At 40.5% G+C, this 15,183-nt stretch overlaps 1 protein-coding gene across 2 annotated transcripts in view; it reads right to left on the bottom strand.

The window, feature by feature from the left end:
* Nucleotides 1–15,183, bottom strand: part of PCSK9 (proprotein convertase subtilisin/kexin type 9) — a 131,455-nt gene that overhangs the window by 63,323 nt on the left and 52,949 nt on the right. For both annotated transcript variants that reach the window (XM_086952693.1, XM_086952698.1), the window contains 3 exons: nucleotides 12,194–12,317; nucleotides 7,662–7,795; nucleotides 3,448–3,589 (listed from right to left, as the gene is read on the bottom strand). In XM_086952693.1, coding sequence (XP_086808819.1) covers nucleotides 3,448–3,589; nucleotides 7,662–7,795; nucleotides 12,194–12,317 — 400 coding nt within the window. The remainder of the gene's footprint in view (nucleotides 1–3,447; nucleotides 3,590–7,661; nucleotides 7,796–12,193; nucleotides 12,318–15,183) is intronic.

The raw sequence follows: 15,183 nt of genomic DNA on the forward strand, positions 1-15,183 counted from the left end.
ATTTATTACCACGCCCAAGAATAGCAGGTGCAGTAATACTACACAACAGGTAACAATAATTTAGGTGAAAACTGAAGTGTTTAGCTGAATAGGAATGAACATTCATACATAACGAGGGCTTTTTAAGCACGTACGGTAGGTCCAGACCAGGTCAAGGCTACTGCAGCATGGCCTATATCTTAGACTGAGAAACCTAATAGTGTGGTTAGGAAAAGAGCTCCCTGTCAAGCACCTTAATGACTAATGCCAAGTCAGGGAAGACCTTCATCACTCATGAACGTGCTTCAGATATTGGCAAGGGAGGATTGTCCTCATTCAGAGCTCAGGGGATGGGAATTACAAATCAGTCTTGCACTTGACTGATATGTAATGGTACCAGTTGATTGTGCTTTCCTTGGAATGTGTAGGTTGTATTCTTGTGCTGAGTTTTACACCCCGTTATGCCAATATCTAAGTTCATGAAAGAATGATCCATAACATGTTCCCTAGAAACCAGAACTCATTGGCTAATTAGATTAATTTATTATACTACCTACAGTGAGCATGCACTTCCTACCTCTTAGAGTACAAAGTCCCCATTATTAGAGGTAAGTGCTATTTTGCCAAAGAGTTCTTCTGGTTATTCCTTATTTCGATCAATAGGTACATTTTTATTGTCTCTGCAATGAGATTAAAGATGTCAGCCCTATAGGTGAATCTAACTGATTCCGGGCCACTAGAGCCAATAATCAGAAGTCACTCTACAATCCACCAACCTATTTGGACACAAGGGGAGATAAAATTATTAATTAGTCAAAGAAATCTCACCAATTTAGTAATTTGCCATCTCCTGTTCTCCATTTAGAGCTTTTGAGAGCCTGCAAAGGTTACTGAGATATGCAGTGATGCGAGCCACAGTGCACATCCACCATTTAAACCAGTGATCTCTCCTCGCTTGTGTGATAATCCTGATTCTGAACTTTTTGTAGTTCATGTTAAGATTTCTTAGGAAGTCCCGTGCAAATGCTCTTGCAATAACCCCGGCGGGACATGTCCACTGCAAGCACTAGTGAGAGTTTCTGAAAAATTTGGAGGGCAGGCAAGATTCTTTTGAGAAGTCACAGGTGTTGACAGTCTGATTGAACTAGCGTTTATGTGGCGTAGAAAGGTGAGATTACTGTCAAACCACACTGCCAAATGTTGGACTTTTTCTGTAAGGCAGAGGTATGTATTGAGTGATTTGGGCAAGGTTAATAAAAGGGGAAAGAGGATTACTAGACAAAAAACAAGATCTTACCCTTGTCCCAAATCAAGCATAGTGAGTTTTTCTACACTCAGAGCTGGCACTGAGATAGACAGGAGATCACATGATGGGAATAGCTCTGCATTGGTCTTTGAGCTTGATGAATGCGTGTCTCATCAGCATGTAATAGATGTTATGGAAGCTGAACATTTTCACAACCCGTGTCCTGTAGACACTCAATAGCACTGATAACAGTGCTCATCCCTGGATTATATCATGTTTGAAATATACCTTTCTAGGAGAAGAAAATCTAATTGTAACGTGTGCCAGGCTTCTTCAATGCCACCACTTGTCTATTCATGCCCACCCATTCACGCATTTGTATACCTACCTGTCTGCATCTATGTCCCTGTGCAGTGCCACCTCTAACATGTATGCCCCAGGTCCTCGTGCGAACCCTTTGCACTTGAATATTATCATTGGCCCTCACCTCCCTTCTACAAAGCAGATGTCTGAAGAAATGATTGTGCCAACTTCACTGCCATTTGTGTCTGGGGTTGGATCTGCAGCTCAAGGAAAAGCGTTTAACAACTATTTGGGCACCAGCCAGAATTCTGGTAGGGAATGTGGAACCTCTTTTGCATGTGCCACCATAGTATGGCCATTTTGTAAAGCACACATTCACAGCCAACAGTTTTTGGCCACTGATAACAGTTGTTTACTGTAACAAGGCTTATTGGTGCTCATTTTCTGAACCTCAAAGGGATGAAAGGCTAAAAAGCTCCACTGGTATTAGAACTTGCAGCCACACAGTAAAAATAGACTCCTGTAATATATGTATTAATCTACCAGGCAGGCATCACAAATAAAAACCAAAGCACACATTCCCTCAGCTCTTGACTCGTACTTTCAGATCTGAAAAGTGATGCCCCCTCCTTAGCTGTGTGGAAGTATGTGTCTCTGATGCAATAAAGATGTGTGCGTTTAGGCACATAAATGCAGGGTTACCCGGGACTGATCTAGAGCGGCAGGGCTAAAATGGGCAAACCAATTTAGGGACGAATATAGCCATGCAGTGAACCTCAACAGAGTTCATGCGGAACAGGGAGAAGCTGTGTGGTTATCATAAATAAAGAACAAGAGAGATTTAAGGTGCTGGAATTTTGGTTGCACAACACCTCTTAAGATGGTCCCAAAACTGCAGGTTGAAACCGTAAGTCAGCATTTAAGAACACCCTCACATAAAAGATTGGCTGACAGACAAAAAGGTGAAAGCGCAGGACTGGCAATTGGTTACTCTGGCCTTCTGACCAAAATGTTACCAAATTGGAGTTTCCTCCTCACGTGGAACATGACATTTCACCCCTCAAAAGCAGCACCTGCAGAAGTCAGGCAGCCATGTGGGCCCACAAAGACAAGGGTGCTTAGTAGAGCTATTGGCCCTTCACATTAACTGAATAAATAAGCAAACCAGGAAATAAAACTGGCAGCCAAGCGCACACACATGCAAATTCAACTTCTGTCATCAGACATACGACACTTGATTGGCTGGAAGCCAATCACACCATAAACATTAGCCAATCACTGTCATTCACAAACCTCACCCTACATTACATCATTGGGGATGGAAGTTACATTATCCCTGCAGGCTATTTGAGATCTGTAGTGAATAGGCACGCCAACAAGATCATCCAAACTGTCAGAGAGTCTAATAATCCCCCTATTGAGCAGTGGATAATATTCTGGCTTTAAAAACAAAGACAGGAATGAACATGTGCACCTCTGACTTTGACAAACATTCGTTCGATTCAAAATCACATGTGGCTAACGACATCTGGGTGAGGCTAAATGAGACTTTTGGCTTAGGTAAGTCTTGGGGACCCTTTCTGTAGAACCATAAGCATACATAGGCATACTTTCCATATTTGCAAGTTCAAGTTTCAACGTGAACCTTGAGGATATTTGCAAAATAGACATTCATCAGTTTAGGTAGCGATGCACAGACATCCACTTGGAACATGAAAATATTTTAAACACTATTGTTTCTTTGTTCACATTGTGTGCCAGGCAAAAAAAGATCTTTTCACACACATTTGTGACACTTAACAGAAATGGAGTCCACAGAGAAGCATATTCATTTCTAACAAAAACAAGAAAGTGTGCAGCTTGCTAGACGCCTCAGCAATATTAATTTGATATTATATCCCTTTGATAGTACCACTCACCTGTGAGGGTTCCACTGACAGTTCCCTTGCCCTGGCAGTTCAGCACTCGCAGACTACGGACATTCGCTCCTTTGGCAACTCCAGCGTCCCGACCACTAACAACTCCGGCCATGTGGGTCCCATGGCTATCACATTTACCGGCCTGCAATGAGGTACATGCAGTCAGTTCACAGGAGTAAAAGTGAAGAATGTAAATTAATATCGTATCATGAGTATTGTTTTCTCACTCTGGCCAAGGAGTGTATTCCCAGTCTTTAGGCTACTGCACTTGGGTCAAGAAGAGGTGGTTTATGGACACTGGAGCTGTATTACTGAGCCCCTTCCTCCCTTTAGGGGGCAGAAGATGTAACTTCCCAATCAGGAAACCCTGTTAAGCAGCAAAGCAATATCAATGCCCACCACTCCTAGGGTGGGAGCTTGGGAACTAGGACAGGTAGGAAGAGTAGGACTCCGCCTAATTAAGTTCAATGTTAAGTTAACCAAGCATTACTAGTACTTTGCCTCTCTTTTTCGTCCCATTTTTCAGATATGAGGATACTGTAGTAATGTTAGCTTGACTATGTAATGGTACCATGAGTATGTCATCAGAGTGTTCGAGACCTGCTGATCTTAGAATAGTCTGAGTCTGTAGCTGGTGTGGTGTGTCTGTCCTGCTGAATAAACCTTATCTTCTATCAAGATTTTACTGTCTCATCGTTTTTGTCACAAAAAATACAAAAAGCAATTTAAAAAGGCGTTGATATAAAACAAAATGACAAATTCTCTAGTCTGCACATGTGAATATTTATTATCAAATAAAGGTAATAATAAACCAGAACTGAAAAAAAAACTAAAAAACAGCAGCACAAATGACAGCCCATCATTTTGAGCTTGTAGTGCTGAATGAAGGTGCATGTGGCAGCCCAAGTAGCAACTCTGTGCATAACAATAATAGAAAAACCATAGGCAACCATTCCACAGCACTCATTCTTCTAATAAAATGACCCAGCACAAGAACTGTAATTGTAATTTCAGCCGTAACGATTGGAAGGCATACCCAACGGCTAAGAGTTACAATCAATGGTTTATGACCCTGGTTTGAAAAAAAACCTAGGCTAAAGAAAGCTAGATATGTATTATAATTGAATTTGCAACTCTCCCAACATCTAACCAATGCAAATAATGTTCCTCATCTGTAGAAGGCGAAGGGTACAGATAAGGCATGACAAACTCCCGAGTAAGAGGATGATCAGAAATCAGCAAAGACCTAAAGAAGAAAGTTAGGTTAAAGAAGCAAGACTGTGCCATCAGGTAGAAAATGGAGAAAATGTGCAGATGAGAGGAAAGTCCCAATCTCACCCCGTCTACAAGCAGTGGTAATAATTACCTTAGCTAAAAAAGACACATAAGCGAGCCATCCCTCAGGAGCTCAAAGGGCAGGCTGAAGAACTTTTAGAACCAATGTAAGATCCCAAGGGAAATTGGGAATGCTTTTAGGCTGTGCCACAGTAAGGCATCTTAAAGTAGGTGAGGCTCGCTCAGGTGACAAACTCAGATTCCCCCAGGAGGAACACAAAGGATTAAAAATCAACCAACTGAAAATGCAGGGTAGGGAATGCTGAACCTAAAAGAAAACTGTGATGTTCAAACGTAACAATGCAATGTTATGTCTGAACATGGAATGCAGAGATGATAGAATGTTGGGTGCCTTTGAACTGCAGGGAGTTGGTGGGTGTAGTAAGGTGATCACGATGTGTATGATGGCTCCGGCAAAATAAAAACGTTACTCCTTCTTATTTGGAAGTCTCCAGCTCCGTCTCTGCCACAGCTTTGTTGGCTACGAGCAGGATACAGCAGAACCCACGCATCTGTAACCGCAAGAGTTTGCCCCGTTTAAGCCTGCCTGCTTTTCATGTCTGATGATTAGCGGGGGGCCTTGTATTTTTTTTGTGTTGTTGGAGTCAAATTTCAGCAAGTGTCGCCTTTTGTCACCAGGACCACTAAACTGACGCGCATGCTCGGACAGTGTTTTCAGTTACATCATTTTGGATTCTGGTGCGCTTCGCAGCCATATTACGTTGGATATTTATTGTGGCATACTCAAGTAAACTGATTGATAATCAGGGTCATATTCAAGTTAGTTATGTAGCCAAGATGTCTTTCACAGTATGTCCCATCCAGCCATTTTAACAAAAAATAACATTGGGAAAGTAAACAAGCATTTGCAAAGCAATAGGTCTCGCATTTGCTAGAGTTTAAGCTATTGGCATTGTTAATGACAATGCATTTTATTGATCTGTTTTGAAAACCAACAAATAAATAAAAGGCATTGTCATTTACAATGCTAATAGCTCAAACTCTTGCAAATGCGAGACCTATTGCATTGCAAATGCTTGTTAGTTGATGTTACCAGTGGGCTTTTCAGTGTGCCAGGATGCACATGGCTTTCTTTTGGGAATCAGGTTTTGATTGGAGGTATTGTCTTAAAGTCCTTTTTTTATGATTTTACTCTGAATGTCGAGAAGAGTGTTGAAGACAACCACACAATGGGACTCCGTTACTGATGAGATCTTGCAGCACAGAGCGAATAGGAGAGTTGTGAAGAAAGGGGCTGATTTGGGTTTGCCAGAGTGGTGCACGTTGGGGGAAATGGGAACGGTGAGATGGGCTTTCTCCACATTCTGAAGTACTTTTGTTCTGGGAGCATCCATTTTTGTCACCTGTACGAGATGTATTCTAGAAAAAAAGTCCACCAAACGAGCACATTTTCTGTACTTGTACGTGGACTTCACAATCTGCAGCCTCAGCAAAGCCTGACGGGAATCCAGAAATGGGATTTGGAACAGTAAACGTTCATGTTTCCGGGATGTGACAGCAAATGTTTTGTGAATCAACCCCCAATTAGAATCTTTAGGAAAGGATCAATACTCTCCCATTGCAGCTACCTAATGCAATCAACAAAATCTGGAGAAGTACAATAAATACAGATAAACCCACCAATAAGCAACTCCAGATACAGGTATCTTTCAAAACATAAGCAAACTAGGATGGCATATAGGAGGTTCCTTGAGGAAAAGATTTCAAAGGCTTCCTTCCAAACACATAACCACAGCAGAAAAGCGCAAAGTACATACATGGTAATAAAATCACCTCAGAGGACAGCCGTCCACTAAAACACAGATCACATCAGGACAACACATGAGTGCTAGGCAAGAGGCCCTACATATAAAACAGCAGGCAGACCTCCATAGTAACATAGCCCGAAGTGGAAAGCACAAGAAGTGGGTTGATGGTCGCAGTCACACAAAATATATTAAATGGGACCTACAGAGTTACTCCAACCAACTAAACCAAAACTGCAAGAATTGTCACTCTCTCTCCCTCTCATCTTCCCTTCATCCCTCTTAAACACAGCAAGGCAGGGTAAGAGCACCTCTGTGATCACACATGCCAACAATACGTTTGACACACAAGATCTGATTGGAAGTACAACATTGTTCACACCATGCACACCCATACAATGTAGCATACAACTCATCTGATAATGTCCTTCGGCACGCTGCAAGCAGCACACAGCACTATACAAATATATGTTCAATTACAAGTGAAGCGCAGAAGGTAAGACTAATGAAGGAAGATCTCCCCAATAAAACAGATAACTAAGTATAGGCATAAGAGGCATGAAATGGATCATCAAGAAGGCAGACTCAAAATTATTTCTGCTTAACTCAAATCACATGAAATGCAAGGGGTCTTGGTAGGCAACCCCCACACCAAAGCAGTCCTCCCAGGAAACCGTGCCGAGGGGAAACCACACGAGACAAAGAGGTGCTTTGGAAGACAGAAGAGCACAAAAAGGAGGCACAGCGAAAGTGAGAGCAGCTAATCATGCACAGCTATTGGGAAGCCAACATGTAGCGAGGGCGCGGGTTTAAGTCGATAGGCAGACTATACATCTGACTAGAACAGCATGTCATGTAGAAAAAAGCTCTGGGGATTGCAGTTAATTCCCTCCAGTTTGATGGGTGAACTGCTTTCCTCCAGCACCACAGACCCTGGTGAGAAGAAGGGCTCAGAGTTTCTCCCCCAACACTAGAGACTGACATCCATGGTTAGGAAAAATGGTGCAGGGCGCACATGACCTATTCCCTTGGAGAGGTCGCTAGGAAGGAGCTAAGGCTCGAAGATGACAGATGCACATGCACAAATAGATCCAACAAAATCAGACACTTCACCTGTCTGTAGAAACGGGTCCCATCCTCCTCTGGGACATCTTCAAAGTCGGTCACAAAAACCTTCCCTTCAATTTCGCGGTGGTTGCTCTGGATACTGGTGTCCAACAGATACACCTCCACCAAGTCGCCTTTGTCTATGCAAAAAACATCACACATAAGACATTTCTCTGGCTTCATAGGCACATTAGTAGTCTTTTTAGCTTATGTATACATATGCATGGTTGCTATTCAGCACCCCATTTTAACCCATAAAAGCCTATATTCAGTAAGCTATTGCAGGTGCACATAGCCTGCACATCGATAAATGTATGCTGCGCACATCTGCATAAACATAAAGACGTCATTTGTACTTGTGCATCCAGAGATGTACATAGGCAATTCATTTGATGTGCACTGCACCGTTTTGATCTTTATCACTTTTACACAACCTATTGCAAAGAAACTAGGCACTTCTACGTACTGCATGCCATTGTGGGTAACTGAGAGCACCTTCCAGTGCACGTGTACAGCACGCAAAAGGCCCGATCTTAATAAATAGGTGAAGTTTACAGCACAGTGAAACTGCATGCATTGTTCAGAGATCAATTGCATAGGCTTCTTCTGACGTCTAACATGCCTTTTTGTGGTAACACCAAGCAGCAAAGATCATGGGGGACAGCGTAAGATCAGTACATAGAGTTAAACTGAATATTAGCTGTCTTGATTGTGTCCGCACTCTCCGACAACTAACATCTGGCTGTAGTGCTAAAGGATTGCCCGTAGTGGCAACCCACTCTTTTCTTTGGGTGGCCAGTATTTATTTTCTATCATTAGACTTTGAGCCAGAGCAAGACAGAAAAGAGAGAAAGAAGTAACAAAATATAGCAAAACAGTGGTACAGGAGGTTGAAAAAGAACACATAGGAGTGAGATAGAAAATACAGTAAGAGTAGGCTGGTGGAAGAAAGAGGCTTGAGGTGGAATCAAGACTAGGCAGCCCTGGTATTTAGCAAGACCAGCACTGACTGAGCTAACAGCAGACTCCTTGCACGAATTTTTTTATTGTTATAACTTAAGTACTGCGTGCAAATGAAAATGGTGTTCACGTAGCTTTTGATTTTGTAGCATTACAAAGAAGTATGTATTGCCTTTCTGCCACTTCACTTACAACTTTTCAAGTCAAATATGATGGTGGCTTCCCAATGTAACTTTCACAGCTTTTAAAATAGCAAAAACGATTCCCTATAATTTCAACAAAGGTGAGGCAGGGTTATAGGGTGGCTGTACAACTGCTTCATTCACAGTGTTTCAGTCTACATTTGCACTTTACCGGTGTAACTCAAAGGAGGTGAACTTAGAAAGAAGGGGGCTGAACCACTGTGCTAGCTGCACTTTGATTGGATGGGAACAACTTGATAGATTGCTAGCCAGTAGTCCAAGGGCTGATTACTTTTCATAGCAGGCTCACCACCATGAAAACTGTGGTGGTGAGGATATTCGTAATATGCTTGGCGGTGCCGCAGTAGCACCTGCAGCAAATTGCGGGCCTCAGATTGCAGCAGGACCACAAGGGCTCGCGGATCCCTGGCGGCAACAGCGGTCCCATGGCGGTTCGACCGATCAACACGGAAAACTGCAGTAACCGCACCAGCACCGTGGAATTGTCAGTCCGTCGGACTGCCAAACTAATAATAAGGCCTTTGGGCATAGAAAGCCATACATATTGACCGATTAATACATTATTTAATTCCAGGGCACCATGATGCCCAATTTTTCCACTCTCAGAGAGGCCTTGGGATCAGTATTGAAAATGAATTAAAGGTTACCTCTGTTAAAAGATTGAATGAATGTTTGCTAGTTGCGTAGCTTCATTGAATACAAAATCCCAAATATATAGCTTCTTTGGTATCAGTAAATATATATTAAAACTAGGCACTGTTCTGTTCTACCAAACTTCTTAAAGGCAGTTTGTAAAGTGAAGAAAAGTTTTAAGGAATATTGATTAGCAGAGTTTTTAATTTGTACATAACTGAATTACCTGCTAATTTTTTGAGACAGTGAATAGGAAGATAATTTTTAGAGACTTCCTAAGGTGTCAGATCAAGTGTAAAAGGCTGAAAGATTGGGAGAAACATTTGAGGGAGCTACTTATTTATCAATGAGATTTCAAAATTAGAGGTCATTGATGGACCATCCAATATCATTATTCTTAAGTCAGAACTTAGTCCTCGATTATAAGTTTATGTCATCTTCTCTAGGTTTTTGAACACCAATCTTACCTTTACCCTTAATAAGAGAGAGTAGTATCTATAAAGTTAATACTTACCTTGCCTAATAGCATTTTCTATAATAGGAATCGTATTTTTCCCTACTGTCATTTTATTTTGCACATAAGAAATTGTATTTAGCACACTATTAATTGCTTTTCTTGTATGGACAAGCCTAATGCCCATATTGACTAAGAGAGTTTAGTGTAAAAATGATTGTAAAATTATAATTGTATTTTGTATTACTGTTGCCTTATTTTGAAACAAAATAAATTGCTCTTTGCAAATTGTGAATTGTATTTATTGTATTTAGCACTATAATAATTGCTTTTCTTGTATGGACAAGCCTAATGCCCATATTGACTAAGAGTGTTTAGTGTAAAAATGATTGTAAAATTATAATTGTATTTTGTATTACTGTTGCCTTATTTTGAAACAAAAGAAATTGCTATTTGCAAATTGTGAATTGTTTAACCAATGTCTATCTCGCTTAGTTGAGCATGGGATAAAAATAACTTTACCTGTAACACTCCTGTTCAACTTTACACATAAGCGAATTGCATTTTGCACATTGATAATGCTTCCTTACTCTGTAACTTGTAACCGAATCGCAAAATGGGTTTGTAATTCGGAATTTGGAGGGAGCATGTTTAGGGCATCTCTTCCTAATACCCAATCGTAACGCTATGTATGAATGTTTTGTGACCGTGAATGCAGTCGCAAAACATTCGCATTTTACCACCAATTTCAAGTTGGTGGTAACCCATTCGCAAATGGGAAGGGGTTCCCAAGGGACTTTGGGAATGGTGGCGGAAACGGGTATTCAGAGTAGGGAGTGGCCCATGGACCACTGCCTGCTCTTGAAAAAAGAAAAGAAAACTTTCTTTTTTTAAATGCAACCCATTTTCCTTTAAGGAAAAATGGGCTGCATTTGTAAAATGATTGCTTTATTGAAAAGCAATCACGGACATGATGGTCTGCTGACCCCCAGTAGGCCACCATCCCCAGATTTTAGCAATTCTTAGGGGGTCGCAAATTGCGACCTAACTCATTAATATTAATGTGGTAGGTAGATTTGTGACCCCCTAGGAATCGCTAAACGAAACTCTTGGAGTTTCATACATTAAGAATAGTGATTACCTAATTGCGATTCATAGAAAATCGCAATTAGGTAATCGAAATTCCTGATATTGATACATGTGGACCTGAGTATTTAATTACTATTCTTAATTAGGCTTTCACTTATTTCCCAAGGTAAATAAAGGTAGAGTTAAGGAAAATAATCAAATATTTACGTTGCAATGTAGTATTAAGATGATGTTGAGGATGATATTGTTAACCTCGATATAGTGACATACAACAGTTTAGTAGTATCCTTAGGTGTGATAGCTAAGTTGACACTTGGCTTATTGCAAGCAGGCCTTGCTACTAGTTGCCATGTGTACCTCATTTCCAAAGATCCTAGGACATCCCACTCAGCTCTCTGTTGAGAAGCTGCTAAGTTGTCCTTGTCAACATACAGCAAATGGAAAGCTCCTTAATATAACTAGTGTCCATTTAATAAAGATAATATTGCAGCTATCAATACAAATGTATACGACTGCTCTCATTGTTGGCTTACAAAGTAATCTGATATCCCTGTATTGCAGACAAATCAGTCCTATGTCTAATACCCCTGGCTTTGACAGTGTTTGTTTAAATAGAGGCCAGAAGAAAGCTGATGAAAAGCGCACAATAATCCACAGATTGTAAACTACACTGTATACTTGTGCCAAGTAGCATCTGTTTCTTTCCTGCTCCCTGCTATTCTCTCTTGTTGTCTTAAATAGATTTAAAAAATAACTGAGCAATGGAACATCTAAAGCTGGCCTGTGAAGACTCTGCAACTCTGTTGGAACCATGGCTCGATACTATGATAACATCCTTTTCCCAGAAAAGCTGGAATGTCTTTCAAAAACAAATGCACTTTGTTAATAATTTCTTTAAACTCAATAAATCGATACTGCTGTGAGGTTTGCAATCTGATAAAACAGTAAATATCTCCCTCGTTAGCAGGAGGCAACCAAATGTAGGTATGTGGACACCTTCTTTGATTTTGTGATTTTGTAAGGAGAGATAACCTCATTGGAGTGAATGGAGGACAGATCAATTCAAGTGTAAACATGCCACCAACATTTAACTAGAAATGCAGACTCCTAGCAGAGCCGTGCAAACAATCCCACGTCTGCGTTATGGATCCCTGGTCTCCATGTTGATCTCAAATACAGGAATAAAAGGCGGTTCCTACTCGGAGGGTCATACTGGTTGGCGGCGTGCTGCGGGGGGATAATTCTGTCCAGGTTCCATGGAACAGTCTGTGCAAAAATGAAAGAGTCTTCTTCAATGTAGTCCACATGTGGTAACTTCAGGGCCTAAAATAACAAGAAAAAATCAAAATGTTTATTGTCACTTTCTGAGGAAACTGCCTAGGAAGCGCATTTATCACTAAATTACATTTTTTCACCCTTAAATTAGAGTCTACCATTAAAACACACATTTTTAATTTGTTAATAGGTTTGTAGAGTAAGACGCTTAATATTGGGGAGTGCAGGGCAGATTGAAGCTAAACAAATTAGTTAAAATGTTTATTGTTGATGGACTGAAAAGCAGCAGTCACTTATGCAAAAATACACACAGGCATTGTCCAGCACAGGCATACATACCCAACACAAAGGTGGCAGTTGAGCTTATAACAAGAAGTACCATACTGTGAATTTTTCTTCAAACAATGGAAAACCATTTCCCCAACGAAACAAAAATCCCATTTATGGTAGCGGCATAACGTTTCCCCTCCTTCACACTTTTATGTGGGTGTAGTAAAAAAAAAAAACTATTCCCCCGCCCCCCGCCACAAACATTTTTTGGGTGCATGTTGGGCCCCTCACCTCATATCATTTGTATTCCTAATCCAGTTTAGCAATGCCAAACACCTTTTTCGTTTTGTTTTCACGCTCAACAGATACTTTCTGCACAGGAAAACAACATTTGTCTAAAAACCCCAATCAGTGTTGATTGATCAATTTTTTATGTGATGTCTGTAATGTTCTGTCGGCGTTTTATCTCCCAACGCCCTGCTACCAATGCAGAATAGGCTTCCTCGCGGACAGCTTGGCTAAGCTATTTGTGCTCAAACTCTAATTTCCAGATACAAAGTTATGACAAAGCTTACAACTTGTGCCCACTATCTTTGAGACAAAACACATTGTTTTTTTTGTACATGAACCAAAGTGCCAACTTGTATTCATAACCCATTTCCGCAACAGCTCTTAACCCCATTTTTCTGCAGTTATACTTATATGCTTTTCTAATGTGACTACTGAAAACTCTGTAGAAGTATTTCTTTCAGTTGTACTACTGTGAAATGGATGACACTTAGAAGGCGCCTCTTTTGTTTTCTAACTTTATGCTTAATAGGGAATACAAACTATGCTTTCAAGTTCATACATTATAAAGAGGCACGTGCCTCGTGAATAGTATCATATAAGGTTTAATAGATATTTGCTAATAAAAACAAAACATAAATAATATGCCTTTGAAATTGTAAGTACTATAATGGTTTTAAACACACACAAAACAAGTTTAATTTTTTCGTACTTTGAAAAACTGCACAAGCTTAAAGCAAAGATTGTTACATAAAATGTATGCAATAAATCATTCTCCGCCTCAAGTGATAAGGTCATTATTTGTATGACGTAAGGTGCACGGACCCCTTATCTAAAAGATATGTGCTCTTCCTAAGCACAGCAGGCAATCAAAAGCAGGAGATAGGAACTTGCTATTCTAGGGGGAGTGGATACACTGCTAAAGGGAACATTGCAAATGCTAATGAAATCTGCAAGGCCCACTCAAACACTATCTACTGTACAAAAGCCGAGGCAGATAAAAAAGCATAAGGATTCAAGAGCCTCGTTTAATAGCTTTACATTTTAATATCATTATAATAAATGAGGTAACCCAGTAAAGTGTCAAAGGACCTGGGTATCAATCGATAAAGAAAACAGTTGGTCCTAGACAATTCTAACTATACTCAATTTGTGTCTGTAAGAGAGTATACTATGAAAACAATCCATATAAGCGGAAATATATAGTCTAGAGGCACATTAAAAAAAACAAAGAAATCATCAAATCATAAATTGGGGCCACCGAAGATTCGTTAAATTGCAAACATCAATTTATGTTCACGCTGAGTATTATTCAAAGAATTAAATACATATGTAGAAGCATAATATGCAGCATGTAATATTGACACGTTATTTTCAAGGGGGGAAAGGAAGGTGTGAAAGTAGGTGCTCATGTGGAGAATAGAAAATGGAGATGAAGATCTTCAAGAGGCATATTGAAAACAATTCAAATTTGTTATTGTAACTGGGATCCGGCACAAATTCCTGACAGGGCCGGTATCCCTACAATATTGGGCCTACTCCTGTACTCAATTTCAATTTCCTTTAATTGTTTTAAAATTCGTGTCACAGTGCAACTGCATCTGTGGCTGGGATATGAGGGGAGTAAAAGTTGGTTGTAGCCCCACTTGGGGGATGTCGACGTTTCGACCCTAACGCAAAAGGGTAAGAAGACTACTCTGCTGCGGGTCTTCCTCAGGACAGGGAAGGGGGACCTGAAAATTAACCATAGAGTCAAAAGGGTGGCCAGGTAGAACTAAAGTGTCAAGTCTATTACCCCCAAATTGGTGGGTGTTGAGTTAATGTGCCAACATGAGTGCCTATAAATCACAGCCATGCTTAAATATAATTAATTGCTCACCAGAGCAAAGGTCGTGGTGAGAAACACTCATGAGACTACTTCATGGTCGTGTTGCGAATTGTTCAAAATTCATCAACCTCCTGTGGATTCATGAGGGTCGGGAATAAATCATCCCACAGTGCTAAGAAGCATTAAAAGAAAGGAACAGGACATTAGGACAAACTCAGGTGTATATAACTGGACACAGTGAAACAACGAGCAGCGGCGCACACAGTAAACTCACCCGCTGAGTTGGAGCTGTGTGAGACCTTCTAGCCAAATGCTGCAGTGTGACAGCATTCAATTATGTAAAAAGGATGGCAGGATTTAGTCTCGGTTGAAAATTAGCCAGTGTATCAATTTACCTTCAGATACTGGATCATGTCAAAAGCGGATCTTCGGTGGCCCCAATTTATGATTTGATGATTTCTTTGCTTTTTTGAATGTGCCTCTAGACTATATAATTTCGCTTACATTTTAAAATGCCCACCAGGCATA

The sequence above is a fragment of the Lissotriton vulgaris genome, chromosome 1_1, assembly GCF_964263255.1.
Source record: "Lissotriton vulgaris chromosome 1_1, aLisVul1.2, whole genome shotgun sequence".
Classification (NCBI taxonomy): domain Eukaryota; kingdom Metazoa; phylum Chordata; class Amphibia; order Caudata; family Salamandridae; genus Lissotriton; species Lissotriton vulgaris.